The sequence below is a fragment of the Cyprinus carpio genome, chromosome A18, assembly GCF_018340385.1.
Source record: "Cyprinus carpio isolate SPL01 chromosome A18, ASM1834038v1, whole genome shotgun sequence".
Lineage (NCBI taxonomy): Eukaryota > Metazoa > Chordata > Actinopteri > Cypriniformes > Cyprinidae > Cyprinus > Cyprinus carpio.
The window spans coordinates 4062383-4088087 of NC_056589.1; the positions used below are offsets into that span (position 1 = coordinate 4062383).

The following is a 25705-nucleotide window of genomic DNA, read 5'->3' on the forward strand; positions in this document are numbered from 1 at the left end:
CACACGTAGACACGCAGGTATACAGTGACTCTGGTCTTTGTCCACTTTAGATTGTGGTTGGCTGTGAGGCAGACCGATGTGATGACCATCATTCAGTGCTTTTACAGTACAGGAAGGATGCCAGGTGAGTACAGACGACAGATGTGCATGTGTATGTGAGAGAGAGGAAGGGGAGTAGGAAAGAAAGGAAGTGGTGATATGTTGTCTAGTAAGGAAGTTCCTTTCCTCCACAGGTCAGACGTGTGGCAGTTAGTCCAGTCCGCCTGTCTCCCTTCTACAGCCAACAATGTGGGCTGCTCACCTTTCCAGTTCCACGAGTCCACTATCTACAGTCCTGTCAACAGTTCAGTGTGGACCAGAGTCACCATTCAGCTGCCTGACCACGTGTCGTCTGGGTATGGCTTTTAGGGTCTCTAGAAATGTTCCCTTAAAGGGTCTTTTTGAGAGACTGCATTATCATTAGGATGTGTGGTTGTTAAAAAGACTTATCCATAAGTCAGTAGTATTACTGACAGACTCAGGTATTCAGGCATTAATGCACATGTCTGTAAGTGTCTGACTCTCCTTCATGTGTTCAGTGCGACACAGTTCCGCTGGATCCAGCACGAGGCCCCTGGCGAGCGCTACAGCTGGGCTGTGGATCACGTGTACATCGGGGAAGCGTGTGCTGGACTGTGCAGCGGTCACGGCTACTGTACCAGCGGACCCGTCTGCATCTGTGACGAAGGCCATCACGGTGGGCGTCAGTTCTCTATGACTCTGTGATTCTGTGAAGTTTACAACAGAACAAACAGGAACAGGTTTTGTCTTTCTCAGGTGATGACTGCTCTTTGTCCAGCAGTGAACTGCCCAGCTCGATAAAGGATAACTTTGAGTCTGGTTCGGTGTCTCAGGAGAGCTGGAGTTTGATTCAGGGCGGCGGCGTGGGCAGCGGATGCGGTCAGCTCTCTCCTCACGCTCACGGGGACTCGCTGTACTTCAACGGCTGCAAGATCAGACAAGCCATCACTAGACCTCTGGATCTGACCCGTGCTAGGTACAGCAAAACATATTCAAGACATCCATTTGTTTTCTTGCTCATTCAGTCTTTAATAAAATCAGTCACCATCCTCTCAACATCTCTCTCCTCCAGTAAGATCATGTTCGTGCTGCAGATAGGCAGCGTGTCCCAAACAGACAGCTGTAACGCTGCACTGGATCAGGAGGATACAGTCGACCGGGCCGTGCTTCTCCAGTACAGCGTCAATAACGGAGTTAGCTGGCACGTCATTGCTCAACACCAGCCAAAAGATTTCATCAAAGCCCAGAGAGTGTCCTACAACATCCCACTGTGAGTCTGCAAACATGCATTACATGAAGTCCATTATGTTACAAATAATGCTGAATTACTTGCGTGTTGCTCCTGTAGCTCAGACAGTAGAGTATGGGTTCAGTTCCCATGGGGTGCGTGAACTGTAAAATTTATATCTCGAATGCAATTTGTGTTGCTTTTGTAAAAGCACCTGCCAGATGTGTGAATGGCTTGTGTTCGGTGTTCTTGTTTGAAATTCAGTTTGAGAAACATCAATGTACTGGAAGTATGAAGCAAACATGAGTGACTGTAGGAGAAAATTTAGCAGGAGTAAGAAGAACAAGGATGTGATTTATTTGTTATTAACTGACATCAGCTATTTAATATCTATTGCAAACTAAAATATCTAAATACTTTCCACTAAGTCTGGTGGCAGCGACAGCTTTCACTGGTTGTGCTGGTCCATGTTGCAGTGGGTGAAAGAAATTGGATTCCATTTCAACAGCCATGAATATGAAGTGCTGGGCAACACTAAACTCCTGGAGTGCCGAGAAGGTCCTTGTAGTCTGGAAGACGTAGATGAAGGAACCTTTGAGGTGAAGGTTCTGAAGTCCTCAAATGGAGGAGCCTTGAAGTGAGGCAAGATGCTGCTACTGTCTCCAAACTCCCTGATTTCAAAACACCTCCCAAACTTTTAGTAATTCACTTCCAGTCTAAGAGAACTCTTTTTCTGAACACTTTGTATACCTTCCTCAAAAGGAGGGATTGCACTTTAGGCACATTTCTGATCCATCAGTATTATTTGCATTTGAAGTTTCCAAGTTAAAACAGTGTCTTCATGATTTTGCCTGTGCGTTAATCACTTTCAGTGTGTTCATGATTTTGAGTGTGTGTTGTTCATTTTCTGGTGGATTCCATCCACACATACAGTCAATAGAGTTTATTTAAGGGCTTGTGCACTCATTTAACACTAAAAGGCGTAAAAAAAGACATGTCCTCAGGCCTTCTCTCTTATGTCAGCCGCATGGCCAGGTAAGATCTGTAGAATTTACAATCATCTGACCTTAAGGATGGCGCAATGTGCTTGTGTTAACGCCCTTGCTCTTCCTGAAAGGTGGTGGATTCTTAAAGGCAAAAGTTATCTGTTTGTTGGAGCCAAAAGCCTTGTGGGCAGTACTCTGACTATCACATTAAATCCCATTAAAATGAAAATGTGTGGAAAGGGAATTTAGAAGGTGCTTGCTGTCTATTACAGTACCTTCCAATGTTGTGAACCTACAAATTGATATGAAATGGTCCTTACCTAGGAAATCCATCACTTCATCCACTCTGGGCATGGAGTAAGTGCTGAAGTTGGAGATGTCATTCTGTTTCTGGAAATGAAGAGTCTTTGCATCTGTCATGATGGAGATGATCCATGGGCTTTTCAGTGTCACTCACACGTAACATGCACTGTACTTCTTTGCCTCAGAAGGACCACTGGCTAATGTTGACTGGCCTGTAGGTGTCTGAGTGAGAAAAGAACGTATGTCATTTGAAAGATTCATTCCATTGAATTTTGTGCCAAAGCAATGATAAATGATTTAGTCACATAGCTGCTGTTGTGTGCACTGTGTGAAGAGCTTTGAAAAGTGACCTAAGCTTTTAGAAATTTGTCCTAGAGATTGTAAAAACTGTAATTGTGAAATAGGAAGAAGACAGTCAGTCCAGATGTGAGGCAGTCCACTGATGATTTTTGTTCCTGTCACCTATGACCTGCTGGAACACTTCAGAATATACTAAAAGAGAAACCGTTTTGACTCTCAATCTGGTTAGAGCATGAACCGGAGCTTCATCTCATGCAGTGCATCCTTCCAGTCATGTTTTCTGGGTGGGTGGGGATCGGTTGGTCTGCTGGTTTTGGTCCTGGCTCATAACCCACACCTGTTCCCCACATGGCCTCTAGCGCTTCTGCCCTGGATTGGGGATTGTGCACGCTCACTGCTTGCTGTATGCATTTAGGTGGGTCTCTTTCTGCAACTTGGTCAGCAGTGGGTTGCTTTATGAGGAGCCTTCTATGAATAATTGCAGTTTGGTTTTGTTTTTTTTTCTTTTTGGTCGTTTGTGAGTAGTTTGATGGTGTCAAAGCAACTGAACAACATTAATTAGGAAAACAGTGTGTCAATAATGCAAAATGACAGTTAAAGGCAGTTCATCATTGAATTCAGTGATGTCATCATGCAGCTCAGTTCAGTTTAAATGGTATCTGTGCAATAATTAGCAATCAAGTCAACGATATCGCTGTAAATGAAGTGTCCCCAACTAAGCAAGCCAGAGGCGACAGCGGCAAGGAACCAAAATTCCATCAGTGACAGAATGGAGAAAAAAACCTTGGGAGAAACCAGGCTCAGTCATGGGGCAGTTCTCCTCTGGCCAGACAAAAACCAGCAGTTCAATTCCAGGCTGCAGCAAAGTCAGATTGTGCAGAAGAATCATCTGTTTCATGTGGTCTTGTCCCGGTGGTCGTCTGAGACAAGGTCTTTACAGGGGATCTGTTTCTGGGGCTCTAGTTGTCCTGGTCTCCGCTGTTTCAGGGCTGTAGAGGTCTTTCAGGGCTGGTAGTAGGTCCTGACTGCAGTGACCCTCTGACGGTACTGGATCTGGTGGCTACGGTGACCTCGGAATAAGAGAGAAACAGACTAATATGAGCGTAGATGCCATTCTTCTAACGATGTAGCAAGTACATCGGGTGTTATGGGAAGTGTTCCCGATTCTGGTTTACCTAATTAATGCAGCCTAAAAATCCTTTAACGGATTTGGATATTAGAAGTGTATTAGTATGTTATGTGTAAGGCAGGTTAAAGAGATGGGTCTTTAATCTAGATTTAAACTGCAAGAGTGTGTCTGCCTCCCGAACAATGTTAGGTAGGTTATTCCAGAGTTTGGGCGCTAAATAGGATCTGCCGCCCGCAGTTGACTTTGATATTCTAGGTATTATCAAATTGCCAGAGTTTTGAGAACGGAGCGGACGTGGAGGACTATAATGTAACAAGAGCTCGCTCAAATACTGAGGTGCTAAACCATTCAGGGCTTTATAAGTAATAAGCAAGATTTTAAAATCTATACGATGTTTGATAGGGAGCCAGTGCAGTGTTGACAGGACCGGGCTAATATGATCATACTTCCTGGTTCTAGTAAGAACTCTAGCTGCTGCATTTTGGACTAACTGGAGTTTGTTTACTAAGCGTGCAGAACAACCACCCAATAGAGCACTACAATAGTATAACCTTGAGGTCATAAACGCATGGATTAACATTTCTGCATTTGACATTGAGAGCATAGGCCGTAATTTTTATATATATTTTTGAGATGGAAAAATGCAGTTTTGCAAATGCTAGAAACGTGGCTTTCTAAGGAAAGGTTGCTATCAAATAGCACACCTAGGTTACTAACTGATGACGAAGAATTGACAGAGGAGCCATCAAGGCTTAGACAGCATTCTTGGTCATTACATGCAGAGCTTTTAGGCCCTATAATTAACACCTCTGTTTTTTCAGAATTTAGCAGTAAGAAATTACTCGTCATCCAGTTTTTTATATCGACTATGCATTCCTTTTTCAAATTGGTATGTTTCACCGGGCCGCGAAGAAATATAGAGCTGAGTATCATCAGCATAACAGTGAAAGCTAACACCGTGTTTCCTGGTGATATCTCCCAAGGGTAACATGTAAAGCGTGAAGAGTAACGGCCCTAGTACTGAGCCTTGCGGTACTCCATACTGCACTTGTGAACGATATGATATCTCTTCATTCACTGCTACGAATTGATGGCGGTCATATAAGTACGATTTAAACCATGCTAATGCACTTCCATTAATGCCAACAAAGTGTTCTAGTCTATGCAAAAGAATAGTTTGGTCAATAGTGTCGAACGCAGCACTAAGATCCAATAGCACTAATAGAGAGATACAACCACGATCAGATGATAAGAGCAGGTCATTTGTAACTCTAAGGAGAGCAGTCTCAGTACTATGATACGGTCTAAACCCTGACTGGAAATCCTCACAGATGCCATTTTTTTCTCTAAGAAGGAATATAATTGTGAGGATATTACCTTTTCTAGTATCTTGGAAAGAAAAGGGAGATTTGAGATCGGTCTGTAATTAACTAGTTCTTTGGGGTCAAGTTGTGGTTTTTTGATGAGAGGCTTAATAACAGCCAGTTTGAAGGTTTTGGGGACATACCCTAATAACAATGAGGAATTAATATTAGTCAGAAGAGGATCTATGACTTCTGGAAGCACCTCTTTTAGGAACTAAGATGGAATAGGGTCTAACATACATGTTGTTGGTTTAGATGATTTAACAAGTTTATACAATTCTTCCTCTCCTATAGTAGAGAATGAGTGGAACTGTTCCTCAGGGGATCTATAGTGCACTGTCTGATGTGAAACTGTAGCTGATGGCTGCATGGTTAAAATTTTATCTCTAATAGTATCGACTTTAGAAGTAAAGTAGTTCATAAAGTCATTACTGCTGTGATGTTGAGAAATGTCAACACTTGTTGATGCTTTATTTTTCGTTAATTTTGCCACTGTATTGAATAAATACCTGGGGTTATGTTTGTTTTCTTCTAAACGGGACGAAAAGTAATCAGATTTAGCAGTTTTTTTATTATAATTGTGAAGGACCCAAAAATACCCTTAGACTCCAGAGGATACCTCTAGTTTTGTTTTCCTCCAGCTGCACTCCATTTTCCGGGCTGCTCTCTTTAGGGTGCGAGTATGCTCATTACACCACGGTGTCAGACTGTTTTCCTTAACCTTCCTTAAGCGTAAAGGAGTAACTGTATTTAAAATGCTAGAAAAGAGAGAGTCCATAGTTTCTGTTACATCATCAAGTTGTTTAGACATATAAGACAGTCCTTACTGGGATGTCAGAAAACTCTTGTGGTTATGCGATTACATATCATGCTGTACTGGTCCTCTTTCTCTGCAAATACCTTAAATATGTCCCAAACGTTTGTGCTTCAACAAAACTTTGAGCTTTGTGGGAAATTGGTAAAGTTTTTTTTTTACAATATTTTGTGCATGTGTTTGGAACATTTAATTGCTTACATGCTAAGAGTCATTCTTGCCTATTTTCAAGGATCACAAAATTTTATCTTTAGATCTGTACTGCATCACTATGGAAGTACATTTATTGGTGTGTTGTTTCTCTGCTGCAGTGAGGCTCGTGTGAGAGGGGTTCAGTTGCGATGGTGGCAGCCGCGGCACGAGGGCGCAGGGCACGATCAATGGGCGCTGGATCATGTGGAAGTCATTCTGTGAGTACTCCTGCCTTTAATTATGACAATCATTTTTCCTTCAATCAGACATTAGTAAAAATTTTTGCACAGTTTGGATAACACAAGCTGACACCTGTAAGAAAAGTGCCTTAGATTTGCCAGTAAATTCTCCTGTTGGGCTTATAATGAAGTACACTCCTTATTAATACTATAGTTTTACATAGTGCTGCATTGACAATAGACATTAGGCACTCCCTGTTCTCACCCTACACACACACATATCTCAGTCCCGTCCCTCTCACTCAAGTTCTGGTCCTCACACTGCGCTCTCTTTCTCTCTCTCTCTGATCACTGCCCTCCACATGTTCACTGCACCCACCCGTCTGCCTCCACCATCCTCTGCTGTTCTGCAATAACCTTTCCCTTACCTCCACCTAAATGTATGTTCCTCTTTGGCCCCCGTTGTTTTCACTCTCAACACAACTCTATTGGCACTGCATTCCCTCTGTTGCTCTGGTCCTGCTGTCGCAGGTCAGGGTTCTTTCACCCCCAGACCTTTGTGCAAGCCAGCAACAGCCCTGTCCTGCATCTTATAACCTTTCCTCTCTTCTGTATTCTGCTCCCTATGGCATGGCTGTAGTGTCAGGTAAGTGCTTTGCTTTGCTGTTCCCAGAATGCACCAGTGTTCCCTGCCTTTGGTCTTCCCTCATTGAACCTTTCTTGTACATCACTGTAGACCTCATCACCCCATACAGGTGGAAAAAATAAAGGAAATAGCACATGAAAAAGTTAAATAAAGTTCATTATAATTTAGGTAAATCAATTAAATCAATACATTGTCATATTGAAGAATATCCAACAGCTATAAAAATTAATGACCCCATTTCAAGAAGCGCTGGAACTAAAGTTATAACTGTCTGTCAATATACAGTACTGCGCAAAAGTCATTATACCTTTTGCTTTTGTATGCCAGCAGGAAATATTGATTTTAGATTTCCAAACATTCATTTTCCAAATATTGTTTTTGCACAGTGTTGTATGTAAAAATGTCTGTGTTGTTTCCATTGTTGTTTTCCACTGTATCCTATACATCTAATCTATTCCATTGTTTTTTTCTCTAAATATCTGGAGGTTAATGTTATACAGTAATTAATCATATACTTGAAATATAATGGACAGAGACAGGTAAACTAGTCATCCAGGTCACTGGAGGATGTGACAGTAATAACCCATCAATATAAACCCATCCCATATTCAGCTGGAGTGGCAGAGACAAGTATACTATAGTCTGTACACACAACACTGTATGCCAAAGGATGCACTCAAGCAAAATAGTGTAGCAGTGAACTGAAAGACTCATACACTCACTGGTCACTTTATTAGGGGCACCTTTCTAATTCTGGGTCGGACAATCTTTGCCCCCAGAATATTCCTCATGACAGGGCTTCAGCTTCATCTTGGAAACGGTCTCTGTAGATTCTGGTTTGTGTGGACATGTGTTTACTGCAGATTTATCAGCTACATATTCATGATGCGCTTCTGCTGATCCAGCACAGATCTGGCAGTGTAAAAAAATAATTTGTCTGGTAACCTAAAAAGTGCTGCTTAGCAAAATATTTAACATAATAACAGTTGTTTTTAAGGTTTTTAATGTGTATTCGGATGTTGACAAACCCTTAAATAAGATTCAAATGCCCGATACAGTTGAATCAAACACAACGTGTGTGTGCATGCTCAGTACAGAGCCTCTGAAGAGTCGGTTGACCCATCCCAGGTCCCTTATTTGTGATTGTATTTGTTCATGAGCCATTGCTAACTTTGTGTGTGGTGGCTGTGTCTCCACTAGTCCAGAGACTCACAGATAAGCACAGATCCCTTTCACCGGTCCTTCACCCTCATCACAGCACCATCTCCCACCCTCCTGTCCCTTCATGCTTTGCAGACACCCCTTCCTGTCCTGGCTGCGTTCCTGGCTCATTGGTCCCAACCTGACGGACAGAAGAGGCAATGACAGGCTAAGCAATAGTGACTCTCAGAATTCTTTTCACATTTTTTCACACTGTCTGTCTGTCCTCCTCACAACCTCTCACTCTTCTTACGTTTGGTCTTGATCTTTTTCCATCTGTCAGTCTTTCCTCAAGCTCCAACCTCAAGCACTACTCTATAGATGTCTTCACTCAAAGCCTGAACCGGATTGTTGTCTTTGTCACTTATGAAACAAATAAGATGCACTAGCTCCAAAAGAACATAAACTGAAACGATGACAGTGTTTGAGGTTATGAGTGAACAATCGATTTGATTTTGTAGTTTGTGGATTCAGTACTATGTGAATTCTTAAAGAAGCCTTGCTATGAATTTTAAATAGCGCATTGTTAACCGTCTGCCTGCTTTCCTCTTCACAGCACCCGTAAACAGAACTACATGATGAACTACTCCAGACAGACCGGTCTACATCAGTACTACAACAGGAAGAGGCGGGCATTGCGGCAACGAACCTAAACGCTCAGAGAGAAAAAGCTGCCGCTCACACGTTATTCTGTTGGCTACAATCCGCTTTCCCTGATGAGAAACAGCATGTCAGGTCACTTCTGTCAGCATCTGGCCATACTCTCTCATCTGAACGATACATTGGACCATCTAGTCCCATTTCTAGCCAATCAATGCCTTCCCAAAGCAGTGTGATGGGAAAGACAAGCACCTAAATGTGGCGTTTTTGTATACTATCTATGAACTATTGGGTTTCCTAATTCTGTTTATTATAATCTTGTTTGAATTCTCCTGATGTGAACGACTACAAAGCTCTCCTGCTCTCCTGCTCTCACCTCACTTTCTACCACACTGTGAAGTTTCTCTGATGGTTATGATGATCATTACTAGTGCTGATAAAGTTCTGAAGAGGAGAACCCAAGACGACTCGTGCTGAAGCAGTTTCTTGGATGAAGATAATGACAATGTGTTTTGCTGTTGTGTGTCTGTGGGTTTGTTTTGTGATGCGTTGATTGTGCTGTTCAATCGTTTGTTAGTTTTATACTAACTTGTATCTTTTGGGCTTGGATCATTTTTCCTTTGTGAAGCAAGGCATGTGGAGAAGTTAGCCTTGGAGAGGGGAAAAAAGAGTCAAGCAGAGAATGAACAGAAAGAATACATTTAAAAAAGAGAGACTAACGATGTTATGTTGTTGTTGATAAATCACTTTTTTATATATCTTGGTTCCTTAAGAATATTTATGGTGAATGGTTCTCCACTAAACCTATTTAAAATACACTGTGGGTGAAATCTGTGTTGTTGTTTTTTTCTGTTTGTTTGTTTTTCCTTTCAGTTTGTTCTGTTAGGATTAAGTTATAAGGTCAGGTTCTCGGTTTGCGATTGATCAACACCGTTCCCTTCTCATTCAGAGTCATCCATCAGTGCTGTTACACATCTCCTCATTTCCCCTCTTTCTTTGATGACCTGTCAGTGTTGTTTATGATGTTACCTTCTCCCCCTCTTGGTGTAGCTCTCCAATATAGCAAGTTCTTGTATATATATATTGTATATAAATATATATATGCAGGGATCCATCAGCCTTATAAAAGGGAAATAAAGAACTGTCAAAACCTCCAGCAGAAGAGTGGTGATTTATTAAGGTGTTAGGCTGCATTTACTCTGCCCAAAACTACCCCAATCTCATTTTTTTCCTCCAATTTTTCCTCTGTTGCAATCACAATCTGGGGGGGGGTTTTTTTCGTTGCTTTAACCTGTAGATTAAAAAAGCAACCCACAACAACAATGTAGAAGTAGCCTAATTCCACAGGGAATTCCTGGACTTGGCAACACTGTCCAAAACAGCCTCCTCCTGAGCTGTTGTTTTTCAGTGACATTCGACTCACATTGACAGGGAAATATCCAATCTGTCCGCTTACATGGCGCACACACAAATGCATGTATCCAATTCATTTCAGATTTATTTCCACATATGAGGCCTGAAACGGTAACTTGCGACTGTAGTTGGCTAATGATGATTTTGGCAACACACCCCAGGTCTGCTCTTGAGTTGGACTCACCATTGAATGACAACATCACATTACCTGACCGGGCCATGGCTCTGAGAGTGCTGAAACCTAACCCTAACCACATGGGAAGGCTTTGCATTAGCTGGCCCTTTACATGAAATGAATTTCTCTCAATGGTAGCCGATACAAACAGTCCCCTCAACTCCAAAGCCACAAAACTACTGTTGTGTACGGGCATCTTCAATGGGCTGCTCTCTGCTGGGTTTTTAAGTAGGGTGGCGGAGCGTAAGGAAGACGGCTGTCGACCATGACTTGATTTAAACACTCATCTTTCTGATCTAGAGTCAGATGCACTACTGTCGCCTTACGAGGCTCTGTGGAAGTGCAATGTTGGTGAGCCAGTTGTAAATACAAAGTCCCGTATGTTCTAGCGCTAAGTATTGCTGGGTTTCACACAGGTGGCTCATATTTGCCCCCTAATACATCAAAAAGTCTGCTTTTACATTGCACTCATTGTTGAACATGTTGGGAACTGAACCCTGTGTGATTATGTTGTTGATGAGCTAGTTGTAAAAAGAAACTGAGCTCTGTATTTAAAGGGTTAGTTCACCCAAAAATGAAACCCTCATGTTGTTCCAATCTTTCATTCATCCTCAGGACACAACTGAAGATATTTTAAATGAAATCCGAGAGGTTTCTGTCCCTCCACTGACAGCGTAAGCAACTGAATGAAAAGGATGAATGAAATGAATGAAAGTTTGGAACAACATGCAGGTGAGTAATTAATGACAGAATTTTCATTTTTGGGTAAACTAACCCTTGAAGAGCATCGCTGAGCTATTCTTTTCTGGTTTTTACAGACATATTTTTTGTTTTGTTTTTTAACTGCATTGAGAACTAACTGGTGCTAAAAACTTGTGTGTGTGTTGTAATTAACTAATCCATTTTTATTATTGGGCACAGATTAAAATAGCATACATTTTGTACTGGGATAAAGAATTTCTTACGGTGGCCCTGACTGATGAATCATGCATAATAACACCAAAAAAAAAAAAAGGTGTATTAAAATTAGTTGAGAAATTGACCTTTCTAATGATAAACACAGGCAAAGAAACTGAATTCACACCTGCTTAGAAAGTCCGGGATTTATTCTGTCCATTCAGTAAACACCCCAACTGACCAATGGTTTATGGGGAAAAAAAGTCCTGTGCTTGCTTTCCTGAAATCCTCTTACAGCAGCCGCCTCACAACACTGAGCCAGTAACGTATGTGGAGCTCAACACAGAGCCTTTTCTTGAGAGAATCCACTACACTACAAAGGCATTTAATAACAAAATCAATGCATCCAGTCAACGATTTAATGAAGACAATGAACCGAAGATATGCTGTGCTCCTTTCAATAATTATCTGTCAAGTCCATAGCATGCTGGCTCAGGTAAGTGATATTCATTAAGCGTTCCACAAATAACAAAAACCCTAGATGCAGTGATTTTGTGTTATTGTGTAATTTAAAAGAGTAAAAGTTCACTGATGTTTTACTGCGAGCCAACTAACAGATCTGTCTAATGACCAGAAACATTCTGCAGAAAACAGATGTTAAATTCAACTGCTATGTTTCAGTACAAGCGAGTTCATTCAGAGTAGGTCAAGGGTTGAAGCTAAATGCCCTGTTTATGGCATTGTAGTGATCGCGCACACTCTTATTATTATAATACAGAAAGAGACGATGGTGTCAAATATTTTCGAAGCTTCTGCAAAGGTATCTTTCACTGTAATGCATCTGATTTTGTCAAGTTTGAGTTTGTAAAAAGCCCAACAGCAGAAGAAGACAAGTTTTTCTTGTATGAGAAAATATACCAAAAGAAACCCCTATACTTTTAAATTCTTATCACTGCAATACGGACAATATAAACAAAATTGTGAGAAGTCTTAGCAGTCTGATAGACTGTAAGCTAACCGTCTGACTAGTGCACTTATTTCAGCCTGCAGCACTACACAAGCACTCTATTCAGAGCGACCTGAGGATAAACAACATGGAATGTTTTGATGTTCCTTAAAGAGAACACTGTTAAACTGAACATCAGCAGCCTCACAACTAATGTGTCTCCAACACTGCTGCTCTAACACTTCACCAGCTGTTTGTACAGGAACGTCAAATATTTATCTAGCTTACATAAGTCTTACGAGATGAAAACATAGTGCCCTTCCCCTCAGTTACAGCCAAGAAGAAGAAAATATCATATTACAGTCATTACAATTGATTATCACGAATAACAGATTAAAAAAGTTCAAAATGTTGATTATTAAAGTTTATGAAAAAAAAAATTCTTATGCTGCAGAACTCAAAGCACAGAGGGTTTGACAGTCGACCAACACTTCTGTGCTCCCCTTGTACAGCGAATGTAAAGCTTTGCATAGAGACTGACGCCGTCTGCATTTATAACCATAATCATAAATCAGCTGTTGTTCTTTGGAAACTGACAAACAATATTTCATGTTTACATCTTGAAAGTTTCAGGATAACGAGATCCATTGACACCAATTACTGTGGAACATGAACCAACTGGAAGACATTATGGATGTAATATCATCATCATCATCCTTTTCCGAAGCTGTTTCTAGGGTCGCTTGTGCCACTTTTCAAGACCATCTTTTCAGATTCAATATTATGTATGCAGGCCCTTGTAATGAGAATCAAGACAGGGTTGAAGGAAATATAGAAGTCTGTTATCAATACATTGTTTTGATTTTTTACAGTAAGCAGGTGAGGAACACTGCAGATGAAGAGTTCTCAAAATATAATGCATAGGATTAAAACGGGTTTATTTGTCTGTTTAAAAGCAAATTAAGTGAGAGTGAAAGGTTGAGTTCTCTCTCAATCCCTTTGGGTCATAAATCAGTTTTCTGTTGATGATGTTTCTCTGCTGCTATGATGCACTGCGAGCAGGTTCTGAATCGGAGCAGTTTGGAGGTGATTTCGGACAGCCAGTGTGGATTCTCAATTAAATATAACAAAAAAACTGTGTCTGATCTGTCTGAGGCTGCTCTGGGTCTGGATGTTACCGTATGGATCTGGACATCTTAAGAAACATTAAGCTGTGACTGTGCGTGTTTTCTCAGGACTGTCCCAGTAAGCAAGACCTACAGAACTCAATTCAACAGGCTCACAAACTGCTTTCAGCGCAGGAAGCTTCGTACCTGCAGAGTCTTCGCACTTTGAGGAAGAAACTGAACCTACTGCACGACAGCGTCGCACGCCGGCCCGCTAAAGCACAGAACTGTAGGTATCACATGAGACTGACTCCAGTTTTGATACTACAGACATAAAGCAATGTCAAACCAGCCAAATCAGCCACTGAAATGACAAATCACACTACATTATATGGCATTCGTGATTCTTTTAAAGTCTAACTCTTAACACGTCTCTGTGTTCCACAGCTACTTGTCCTGACCTGGATACTCCTGTCAATGGCAAAAAGCTGGGGAAGATTCTGTTTCCTGGTCATGAAGTTCACTTCCTGTGCGATGAGGGCTTTGAGCTGGTGGGTTCAGAGACACGGCAGTGTAAAGATTCGCTCGGCTGGAGCGGTCAGCAGCCCGTCTGCAGAGGTGAGAACTGAAGCTATCGGTCTATCAAACCTGCAGCCTTTTCCTGTTAGTTTATTTCCACACTAGAAACATCTTTCTTCATTTTTTTAACCAGGTTAAAAACTCATAGAGATTAAATCTCTTTTGCAAGAGTGAGCAGGCCAAGAAAGCAGCAACAAATAACAGTGTGTATACAAGTTTACATCATAATACAAAACACAAATCAAAGATCACAACAACAATTCACCAAAGGGTAAAATACACAGCTTGATAAAAGTATCTTAAATTCATGTAATGGTGGAAACAAGGTCAGCTTAAGAATGCTTTGTAGATTATTCCATGCCAAAGTGGCATTATATCCAAAACCCTTTTTCCCTAGCTCAGTTCGAACCCGAGGAACTTTAAAATAGTACAGATCGTTTAAGCATCTGAACCATGGTAACTCAGCCTTCTCATATAAAGTACAATGATGTGTTTGATAACTGCAACCAGGAATAAAACGTAAAACACTATGAAAAACAGGATCAAGGTTTTTTTTTTAGATAATGTCTGGGGGTATTCATATACAGCAGATCACCATAATCCAAAAGTGGTAAGAAGGTAGTAGATACCAAATATTTCCTTGCTTTAAAAGAAAATAAAGATCTATTTCTGTAGTTAAACCACAATTTGAGCTTAAGTTTTGAAATTAAATTATCAATATGTAGCTTAAACATAACTGACTATCAAATAGTTTTATCTGTGTTTAAAACCAGCTTAAGCTGCCAAAGGAACTGAACAATATCAAACGTTGACTGTAAATAATGAAGCTCCCTTGAAAACTGGTCACCTTTTTTAAAATACATTGTAGTTCTCTATTAGTTACATTTGTATTTAAAGTTGCTGTAAGTGTGTTTTTAATAGATATATGTTTCCACTATCTGAGAGATACACAATATCTTTTCCAACGGTGGAAAGTTCAGACTTGGCTCGGTGCACACGATGGCGTCGGTGAGGGCATGATTACTTCTGGTCTGTGACTTTGCATTTACTGTGAGGGGAAACTTTCACACGAAACTTGGCCAGATAGATATAATGAATGCTTTTCAAATTAAAGCGCAGTTAGTGGTACATCAAAGACGAGAGAAAACATCCTCCTTCCATTATTGTGTACCTCTGTGTGGAAATTCATCAAGATACAGCGCAGAGATTGCTTCCTTCTTTCTTCTGTTGAGGTTCAGTGTCAGTGATTGGTCAAAATCCACGGATCTCTTCATTCAAACACAAACCACTCAAATCTGAAGTACTGTCCATTTTCAAAGAGTTGATTTTGTTCTGTTGTTTACAGTACTAGATCATAAGCTTTGCGACTGTCAAACAAGACGTTAATGGACTCAATGTATGTTTTATTAACTTTATTTGGTAACCTTATTTATAACTGTACCAGTACAATAACATCATTTAATTATAGTGGGGTTGCATTTATTAAAAGATCAGTGTTCCCTGTGTGTTTTTATTAATATTTATCTGTTTTGTGAAAATGAGCTTCTGTTGCATTAATCATTATCCTTCGGGTGTCTATAAGCAGCACATACAGTATATTTTTACAAACTGTTTGCATTAATTAACAAATCTTTAAATAAGTCATAAGTATTTATTAATTTTATCTTTTTACAGCCTGTGTTTTCATCTAAAAATATGTTTGATGCAAAGATAACTGTAAATGTAAAATATTAAAATATGTTGGGTAAATGTTTCTGGAACAAACTGATGCATGTGCAGAATCGAGAAATGGATATTTATGAAGATCAACTCATGTCTCACAAGGCAAATGTATTTCAGTTCAAAAAAGTCAAGGTAATACAAACATTTTTGCTAAATAAGTCATTTGTACATTTACATAATTAGTAAGGGAAGAAGACATTGTGTAGCTGTGTGTGCACACCATGAGTTCAAGTCATCTTTCATTTGGTGAACAGTTCGCATCAGTATTTCATTCATTCACCTCCTCCTGACCCGAACATACACAAGTTTCAAACGCCACTGGCTCAATGAACATTTATAGTCTAGTAATGATAGCAATGTAGACCTTAGTTGCATTTTGAGCGATATTTTAAATCCTGTAAACATATATAGAAGGTAATATTGGGATTTCTCCGGCTCTCTGTACTGGCGTTTAGCAAAACCGGAAGTGTTCATGCCCACACTCACTAGACCGCAGTCCAGGACGGTGGCGATATGTAACTAGAACTATCTGTCGTCAAATTCTTCGACACCAGACTCAGTAAACCACATGAGTATGAAATGAACTTTGCTTTGTGCACATGAGTATTGCCAGCAGAAAAGCACCTTCCCCACGCTGTTGCTGCAAAGCTGGAAGCACAAGATTTTCACTCTCATTCATGTCAACAGACTTCTGTGCACATAGCGTCTGAGTGGAAGGGGTGCGGTGAGAAATCACACATCTCTGTGACAGCACTAGACTCCAGCACAGCAGTCTGACCCTTCGAGTGTAGTTTGGCTTCTAGACTCTGAATCTTCACTGAGTTCCTCTCCTCTCTCAGATATCGACGAGTGTCTTTCATCACCTTGTGCCAACGGAGGAACGTGTACAGACGAGGTCAATGGATTTAGCTGTGTCTGCGCCAAGGGCTGGGCCGGACCCACCTGCCAGTCCCCAACACCAACATGTGGGTTTGAATTTGCTCAGAATCACATTTACAGGCTCAGCGTTTGACGACGGAGCACAGAATGATGCTACCAGACCTATCAGAGTATAGAGTTCTGTACTGCACCTCAGACGCAGAAACACACAGAGACTCCCATACAGATGTTCAAGCGTTAATGGCCTCCTCTGATGGTCTCCAACACTGCTGTAATTACACTCCAGCCACATATTCATCCTCACTAAGCTGAAGCCACTAAATACATGGATAGAGCAGTATATATATGCTGCTGTCAAAACATAGCCAGAAACATTTTCCCAACCTGTTTATACCCTCAAAAATCAACCAAAAGCTTACAGTATCGATCAAAGATGAATTATGATCCCGTCACATCATCACATACTGTATGTCTCACATTTATTTTATGTGGGATCAGGGATGTAGAAACATCTAAAAATAAGAGAACACATTAAAAAAGTGTTTGCTCTTGAAAGTTGTGGTTTGTTCCAGTACTTGCACAAAAACACCTCTTCAATGGATTTTTAATTGCTATTTATGATTGGATCAAGCAGCAGTGCTTCAAATTCCCATTCCTGATGTACATGCACTGACAAACAGCTGCAATTTGAATTAGATTGTTAGAAAATGTTCTATGACAAGTTTCAAAACCTGCAACCTCTAATACTCCATACAAAAACAGCCAATCTGTGCTAGACCAACAAATTGTGAGATCTGATGAAGCCTTGATTGATCTCGAGGTGTTTGTCCTAGTGAAGAACCTGTGGTTGTTTTAGTGAAATCATCGTCAAACATCAGTGTGTCATTTTGTTGTTCTCATTAGTGCTTTTAACATTAGAGCGGTCTCTTCTCACACAGATGTCTCAAGCATAAACCAGGCTTCATGCTGAAATCCTATTGCTCCTGTGCTGCACACATAACAGTTTACTTGCAGCTGAAATCCAAATCTCTCAGTTTTTGTCACTATAGCGAACACGTCTTCTGTCAGCTCTGGAGCCGCGGCCGCGTCCTCATTCCCTCTGACCCGTGCGTCTTCAGCGTCCAGGTGCAGTCAGGTTCAGGGAACGACCCACTGCTCCTGTGAGCCTGGATTCACCATCTCTGGCCACGACAGCAGCGTCTGCACAGGTACGATCACAGCAACCCTTCTTCAGCAGCTCCTGATGTTAGGCGACTGGCCATGCTGCTCTTGTCAGTAGTGACAGAAATGCTCCTCTTTCGTCCAGTGACGTGTTTGTTTCAGTCAGCTCATTTCTGTATGTTTTTTCCTAGACATTGATGAGTGTAAGCTGTTCCACGATGGTCCGGCCGGCCGGCTGTGTTTGCACGTGTGTGTTAATACTGCTGGTGGGTACCGATGCAGCTGCCCTGCTGGTTACAGCGTGACCCCTGACGGCCGGAACTGCAAAGGTCATTGATTAATAGCAGAGCATGCACTTAGAAAACAAAACGGATGCCAGATTTCATTCTGACTCGGTTCTACACCCTTCTGTTTTCCTCTCAGATATCGACGAGTGCAGCAGCAGCAGGCAGAACAACTGCACGCGCGAGCAGCTCTGCATCAACACCTACGGAGGCTTTCAGTGCGTCAGAGTCGAGTGTCCGCAGATACGGAACGCCACCTATGCCAAAACCTCTCCAGTGTAAGTAACAAAGCGTCTTTTTTGAATTGAGAAAGGAACATGTGAGAAGCAGGTGTTGTCTGCGCAGGCGCTGTGAGAGGAACCCGTGTCCCGTGGACAGCAGGACCTGCTCTCAGGCGCCAAACTCTGTGTCCTTCCACTACATGTCTGTGGTGTCCAAGCTCTCCGCTCCGCGCGTCATGTTCCGCATGTCGGCCGTCAGGATGATAGGAGACACGCTGCGCTTCGCGTTACTGGGCGGCCGCGGCCGGCGTCACTTCACCGTGCAGCGCTCCGATCGTCAGACGGGGGAACTGCTGCTGACCAGTCCTGTCCAGGGTCCAGCCACGCTGGACGCAGAGCTGGAGATGACTGAACTGGAGAGGAGAGAACTGCTGGGACGTTACATCACCAAAATTACCATCTTTGTCTCACCATATGAGTTTTAGAGTTAAATTAGAGAGGTTAAAGGCAGGGTAGGTGATTTGGTTCAAAACATGTTTTGTTGTGCTGGCTGAAAGTCTCTTCTCATCCTGACAGCAATCACTAAGTTAAGTGCTCTAAATGTATTTATCTTTATTTATAACATCTGTGGAAGGCGTAGGACCATATAATGTTCGTCCAATAGGCTGTCCTGCCTGTCAGCGTGTGTGTTATCATCCCTCTGTGCAGCCTGATCAGACCGGATCCGTCATCAGCGCGTTCTTACACTTCTGCAGACCGACAGAAAGGAAGGTGTTTACTGTAATATTCTGCAGTTTGTACTGTAATGTTTTCTCACCGGTGAATGAGACATGAGTGATCTCAGACGCTGTGCGCGGTCACGTGTTCTGGAGGAGGCGTGGCTCTGGAGAGTGATCTGCAGGGAGGGTGTGATCTTATGCTGTCAAAGCCAGCTTGCTATTGCCTTACCCTACCTTTAATATTACCTTCAGAAGAAATCTGGCTAGTCAGTTTGAGCAATCTTATATGTGTATATATATATATATATATATATATATATATATATATATGTGTGAAACACACAAATTGAAACCGAGTATGTGAGTAGATTGACAGTTTCTCAGCGTTTTGTTATCAGCTCCACTCTGGGTTTTCTCTTACTCTAGACTGCTTGGCCAATCAAATCAGAGAATCTGAACCAGCAAAAAACACTGGTACATTCATAACTGTTTCTTTGCTTAAAGCCAAATGTATGTAGTTGGACAAATTTATAATAATGAATATAGATGTCAGTATGAGGGACTGTAATCATCTGTTGTAGTCTGCATTTATTTTAAGCTTGGACAAATATCTACCTACTGATGTACTTTTTCATTCTAATGTATACATTTTTTTTTTTTGTCATTTATCATGTTGCTGTCTCCAGATTAAATTAATCTAAATTGTGAATGATCCTCTGAATTATTTTGTGCTGTACTCAGGTCCTTTGTTAAGATTCTTCTCATTAACTTCAGAGACGCTGAGGGTGTGTTCAACGGATCTTCAGCAAACACACACACCGCGAGCGGATATTTTGGAGATCTTGACTTTTAGGTTTCTCTGTACATTTAACACAGGGCCGTTCCTGTTGAGCAGCTTAAATATGCAGGAGACTTATAATCAAAAGTCTGGCTTGTGAAACCAAGTCTACTATTAAATACAATAGATTTCAAGCTAGTGCATAAGAATAATACTTACGTGAGAAAATAGTGACAACAAATACATAAAGCCTATAAATCCAAATGAGTCAAACCTTGATTACATATTTTATTTATGAAAATTAATCAAACATTCGTACAATATATGATATAAATACAAAGGTAAGATGGCCAGAAGGGTCATATTTACTGTATAATGGCCTCTTATCTTTGTCTGACATTTAAAAAACACAAAAGGTACAAGCAAAGCATAAGGTGCACATCTGATCTCTCCAGCTCTGAATCACATGACAATCAGATCTCCACCAACAGATCATGTGTTCTTCCATTCTCTACACAAAACCCTGTTACAACCAATGCCTAACAGACTATTCTGTCTCACACACACACACACACACACACACACACACACCAAAGTAAAATCAAGAGAGGAGAGCAGTTCAATGCTTTAGTAGTTCAAGTCATTATGGCTGGATGAACATTAGTGATTTACTTTCATTGTATGCAATGCTTTACTCTTACTTCAGCTCGAGGTCAAAAGAAAGAAACCAGAAATTATATTTTGTACAAAAAGTGTTCTGAACATGTTTTTGTGAAACTGTTGCAGTGATTGTTTGAGTGGTGTTTTGTGCCTCTTTCAGACACTCCACTGATCCTTTACTGTGCAAAGCTGCTTCTCCTTTAAACATGATGTACCATGTGCTTCTGTGTGCATTTAAATATGAGCTGACTGTACGCTTAAGATAAAACCACACAGAGGACGTAAATAATATCCAGTCCAAACCACCGAACATCTCCACACCAGATCACGTGATTCAGAAACATAACGCCATCCGGACTGATCAGACCACACTACAAACACAGCCGTTACTAGAGATGCATGAACATACAGAATCCAGTTTATGAAGACGACTTCATGTACTTCACACTGCAGATGCAAGGCACTTCATGAGAGCGTCGCTCCAGGATCTCTGTTCAGACTATCAGTCATTTCTCTTTAATGTCTCACATAATTCACACACGCCTCAATGCCTCCTCATTTAGTATTGTAGTTTAATTACAAAATAGTGTGGCAGAGAGACACGCACGGTTCAAAATACTTCTCCAGGTCTCTCCAATTAAAGTTCTACGCTCCAGACGGACAGTGATTGTCTAGTGCCAATCTGACATCCATATAAAAATACATCCCTTCATTTTAAACCGTGTGACGCTTGACAATGATGAGCAGAACAGGACTTATTCAAGAAGACGTGACCGGACTATTAACAGAGCAATAGGAACAAACAGAGAGAAAAACTTTCTTTCTAAAGTCAATTACACTTCCAAAGACAAACTAATTCCACTTTAAAACATCTGTTCAGCATACAGGCCCAAACACACAAACACAGAGTGCTGAAGCACACATAATGAGCGACTGACACAAAAACGATTGGCGTGTGAGGGACTTCAGGAAGTGCTGTACTCTCAGATCGGCTCCGCTTCACTTGCTCTGGAAGTTGCTGAGCTCCATGTTGTCCTTGCGCCGCTTCTGCTGAGCGAAGAGGGAGCTGAAAGGGTAGAGCTTGGCTTTCGCGGGGAACTTCTGTCCAGCGATGTCCACCTCATAGTCTCCGCGGTTAATGAAGTCGGCGGTGACCACAGCCGGAGAGCCGTCGGTGTTTGTGGGGCTCAGGAAGCCCAGGCAGACGTGACGCTGGAGCGTGTAGCTGTAGGCGCTGCTGGTGGTGACTCCGACCAGCTCTCCGTTACGGTAGATGGGCTCGCCCCACCAGGGCCAGACGTCCAGCTCTGTGTCGTGATCCTCCAGAACCAGCATCACGAAGCGCCGCGTGACTCCCTCGACCCGCTGCCGCAGCAGAGCGTCCCGGCCCAGGAAATCTGTGTCCTACGAGAGTGAGAGACAGTCACGACGCTTGAAGTTGACTGATGAGTATATTTTCACTATGATGTACAATCAGATACAGTTAACCTTCTTTTAAAAAACATCCTGCTGAAGGACACCAGCTGCATATCTGAGTGAACGCTGGGTCACATGCGTGTTCATGTTATTACAGGTTTATGTAAACAGGCTAAAACATGATCAGTTCTCGCGCTGTGAAACCTGTAGTGATCAACAGATTTCCTGTTTTAGTTTTTTCACAAGACTGTAGGTGTTTGTTGGCTCATTGCTCTGCAGGTCTATGAAGCGTTCTGAGAGCTCTTTCTCTTCTTATTATGTGGTTGTTAGAGCATTCTGGGTCAGAAGAGATGAAGAAACTGACCTTGTCAAACTTGACCCTGAACTCTCGTCCGCACTCCAGCGGTGTGGTGAACGAGTCCAGATCCTGCCCCCAAAACGCAAAGAACTTCTCTATCCGCAGACTGCGCAGGGCGTAGTATCCCGCGTTCCTGATGCCGTATTTCTGCCCGACTGACATCACTTCATTATACACATGCAGTGCATACTGGGAGAAGAAGAGCAACATCTCAGAGCAGAAACGGCTGTATGACTGGAGTACAGAGATAAGGCCCTGATGGACCACGACACTGTCTCTCTGTTTCTTCAGCATCTTGAAATCCTTGACATTTTATGTTTAAAAGTAGTTCAGCTTTTAAAAACGTGTCCTGATAGCCCTGTGTTTGATTTGGACGTGCAGTGTTTGGCTGTTTTTAAACAAGTGAACACATCTCATATGAACAGACCCCTTATTACAGATTTTATACAATAAATGTATTTTAGTCATTTGTTGTCTAGTGAGTGTGGTTTAATGATGTTCTTTCAGTAGATGTGTTGTACCTCTATCGGCATATACAGCATGAATCCCGGCTCTCCTGTGTGCGTCATACTCATGACTCGGATGCCGTTAGCGTAGCCCACACTCATTTCCTGCAAAACACAGCACAGTTAGTCTCCAGTGATAAACCACTGAGAGTGTGATTAATAATTCATTTTTAATGCAAATATCTCCAGCCCTGCAGCAGATCTGATTGTCCAGCAGACGTGTAGGTCTCACCTTACAGAAGAGCGACGGGAAGTGTTCGGGAGTCATGGACACATACGAGAGTTCGGACAGCACATCCATGGCCCGTGGACCAATCAGATTCAGAGCTGAGGAAAACACATCAGAGATTATTGCCATCTCCTTCATCAGTGTGTGCCGCAAAGGCCTTGATTCACTCACTCTAGACCATGTTTTACTCTCTACAGTAGTGTGAAAGGAGTAACAGTGCTTTGGGTCTTGTGTGGTTTTGGTTGTTTTTTGTTTTTATATAGAGAGTATGTGAGCTGGTGCAGAGGAACCGATCTCACCCGTGTACTTCCAGCTGACGTCCTCCAGGTGGAGCTGTGGGTCGCTGGGCATGTGCTTCTTAATCCAAGACCAGCAGTGGACTTGTTGATCGGTGGGTGAAATGATGAAGAAACTGGAGACCAGAGAACCGGAGGATGTCAATCATAACAAACTCATTCTAAGAACTGGTCTGATCTAGTTGAGAACTGAACTGTCTTTGAACACATTATTCAGAAACAAGCAGTATTTTCCTCTAGTTTAGTTGGGTTTTGTTATATTGAATCTGTTGTGCTGTTCCTCTTGCACTCAGTGAAGCTGCTGCTCTCTGATTTTGGGTAAATATAGAGTTTCTGCAATACAGTATAATATAAATCTGTTGTACAATAACCGTGCAGGAGATTCATGTCAGAAACCCGCACCTGTTTTTACTGAGGCGCACGACGCTGCAGTCGTTCTCGTAGCCTCCTCTCTGGTTCAGCATGCCTGTGTGGACGATGTGACCGACCGGGACGTCCAGATCATTGGCACACAATCTCTGCAGCAGCTGCAGGGCCTGATCCCCCGCAGACTGAAACACACACACACGAGGACCTGTGTTAGCTCACAGAGACACCGATCACAGAAGTGCTCGTAATGAGGAGGATCAGGACTGAACGCACCGTGAGCTCAAACTTGGTGAAGGAGGACATGTCGATGACGCACACCGCCTCCTTACAGCACTTCACCTCCGCGCCCACGATATCAAACCAGTCGGGCTTGTAGAAGGTCTTACTCTGATCCAGCGCCAGTAAATCTGTGCGGATGAACACAGAGAAAGGCCTCAAACGCAGGTACACTGGTGCATTATGGGACATGCCCCACTGAAATATTGGACTCTTGTTTTCACTTTTTAAAAAGGTAAAGTGCTCTGATCATCATCTGCTAGAGACCATACTAATCTATTAAATGATGTACACTGCTAGTTAAAAACAGTTTCAGTTCTCGTGCTGTCTCTGCAGGGTCATCAGAAACATCTTAATCTGTGCTCTGATGATGAGCGAAGGTCTTAACGGTTTGGAACAACATGAGGGTGAGTAATTAATGAAACCTTTCATTTTTGGGTGAACTATCCCTTTAATATTCAATATTTTAGTGGGTTCAATGTAAGAGAACGTTTTCTGGTAAATATGTAACTCATATCTCCATTTTTCCATCTGATATGAGCAATAATCCTAAGTATGTGTGTCCAAACATTTGCCTGGCTTTGCAAGATCAAACTCCTCAGTCTGTGCTGAGATAAACACATTATGATCAGTGTGTTTCTCACCTTTCCCGGCTGGAACGAAGTACTTGGCTCGCTCAAAGCCGTGTTTCTCCATCCAGCGCGCTCCCTGCGTGTCCAAGCGGTCGTACAGCGGACTTGTGCGCAGCTGCCGGCCCGTCTGGAAGTCCCAGCGAGGAACCTTCAGCTCGTACAGGAGCGCTGACACATTCACACACAAGAACAAACCTCAGAACATCCCTGAAGCCTAGAGAAATGTGTCATGAACCCATCTGAGCTCAGGACGCTCCGCTGAAGTCTTCAGGAAGTTACCCGCTTCTTTAAATCAATCTGCTCTCAGGCAGGGGTCTCCAGCCGGATCGGAGGTAGCTCACCAAGACATACTGACTTATAGACGTGAGGTTATCTTAATGATCCCGTTATGTATTTTAATTATCATCAAACCCGTATTTGATTATAGCATTTTGAAAAACTCACAGTAAATACAGTTCAGCTTTAATCAAAGTTGTCACGTCACTCACTCACTCATTAAGAGTCTCACACAGAAAGGCTGATATGTTATAATTAAATTTTTTTTTTTTTAAATGATCAAAACTTTATTTGAACATGCAGTACATGTCAGTAGATAACATTATGAATATTTTTTAGTGTAACATCTGGCCATGATTTTTTAAATGTTTTATTTCACTGTTTAAGCAAATAAAAAGTGCATAGTGCTGCTAATATTACTTGTTGGCTTTTGTCATAAAACTTGGTAAAATTATTTCAGTGTGTTTCAGTACTTTTTTAACATTTCCGCCACATTTGAACAACGCCGTGTATAACAGTTCGGACGGATACATTATTTAAGAGATTTAAGTACGGTCCAACACTGGTATCTCTCCCTGCTCCGAGGTGAAGGGTAGGGTTAGGGTGACTTTCATGCAGGGAGGGTGAGAGCATTATGGAGCTGCTGTCTAATAGAAGTGTTTTGGAAAGCTGTTCCCTCAGCTGGACATTCAGCAACAACAGCACAATCATGAACGAACCGTACTTCTGGCCATCAACCCTGCCTACAGATAAAAAATATAGCTTCAAAATATACTGAACCTGAAGCTATATTTAGTTGAAAATGA

At 41.9% G+C, this 25705-nt stretch overlaps 3 protein-coding genes across 5 annotated transcripts in view; 2 read left to right on the plus strand and 1 right to left on the minus strand.

Moving 5' to 3' along the window:
- reln (reelin) overlaps nucleotides 1-10157 on the plus strand; it is a 92432-nt gene extending 82275 nt beyond the window's left edge. The window contains 8 exon segments of the mRNA XM_042774805.1: nucleotides 51-124; nucleotides 234-395; nucleotides 579-736; nucleotides 817-1036; nucleotides 1133-1330; nucleotides 6496-6594; nucleotides 7196-7201; nucleotides 8958-10157. Coding sequence (XP_042630739.1) covers nucleotides 51-124; nucleotides 234-395; nucleotides 579-736; nucleotides 817-1036; nucleotides 1133-1330; nucleotides 6496-6594; nucleotides 7196-7201; nucleotides 8958-9054 — 1014 coding nt within the window. The 3' untranslated portion in view covers nucleotides 9055-10157.
- A 1591-nt stretch (nucleotides 10158-11748) lies between these two features.
- Nucleotides 11749-19411, plus strand: LOC109099309 (fibulin-7). Of its 3 annotated transcripts, none has more exons than XM_042774809.1 (8): nucleotides 11751-11982; nucleotides 13668-13827; nucleotides 13986-14156; nucleotides 16679-16804; nucleotides 17753-17926; nucleotides 18071-18208; nucleotides 18303-18441; nucleotides 18509-19410. In XM_042774809.1, the coding sequence occupies exons 1-8, from the start codon at nucleotides 11815-11817 to the stop codon at nucleotides 18867-18869; spliced, it is 1437 nt and encodes a 478-aa protein (XP_042630743.1). In that variant the 5' UTR covers nucleotides 11751-11814; the 3' UTR covers nucleotides 18870-19410. The 3 variants fall into 3 exon arrangements, with proteins under 3 accessions (XP_042630745.1, XP_042630743.1, XP_042630744.1); XM_042774810.1 differs by having other exon boundaries at nucleotides 17768-17926; XM_042774811.1 differs by lacking the exon at nucleotides 16679-16804 and having other exon boundaries at nucleotides 11749-11982; nucleotides 18509-19411.
- A 744-nt stretch (nucleotides 19412-20155) lies between these two features.
- Nucleotides 20156-25705, minus strand: part of pdpr (pyruvate dehydrogenase phosphatase regulatory subunit) — a 17024-nt gene continuing 11474 nt past the window's right edge. Inside the window, exons 11-18 of the mRNA XM_042774808.1 lie at nucleotides 24636-24791; nucleotides 23989-24122; nucleotides 23749-23897; nucleotides 23350-23462; nucleotides 23054-23148; nucleotides 22837-22926; nucleotides 22322-22504; nucleotides 20156-21945 (exon numbers count right to left, since the gene is read on the minus strand). Coding sequence (XP_042630742.1) covers nucleotides 21541-21945; nucleotides 22322-22504; nucleotides 22837-22926; nucleotides 23054-23148; nucleotides 23350-23462; nucleotides 23749-23897; nucleotides 23989-24122; nucleotides 24636-24791 — 1325 coding nt within the window. The 3' untranslated portion in view covers nucleotides 20156-21540. The remainder of the gene's footprint in view (nucleotides 21946-22321; nucleotides 22505-22836; nucleotides 22927-23053; nucleotides 23149-23349; nucleotides 23463-23748; nucleotides 23898-23988; nucleotides 24123-24635; nucleotides 24792-25705) is intronic.

Coding starts and splice junctions, on each gene's coding strand:
- LOC109099309 (XM_042774809.1), top strand. CDS start 11,815: ATGTGGAGCTCAACACAGAGCCTTTTCTTGAGAGAATCCACTACACTA. Junction 18,209..18,302: donor TGACGGCCGGAACTGCAAAG/GTCATTGATTAA, acceptor TTTTCCTCTCAG/ATATCGACGAGTGCAGCAGC. Junction 18,442..18,508: donor TATGCCAAAACCTCTCCAGT/GTAAGTAACAAA, acceptor TTGTCTGCGCAG/GCGCTGTGAGAGGAACCCGT.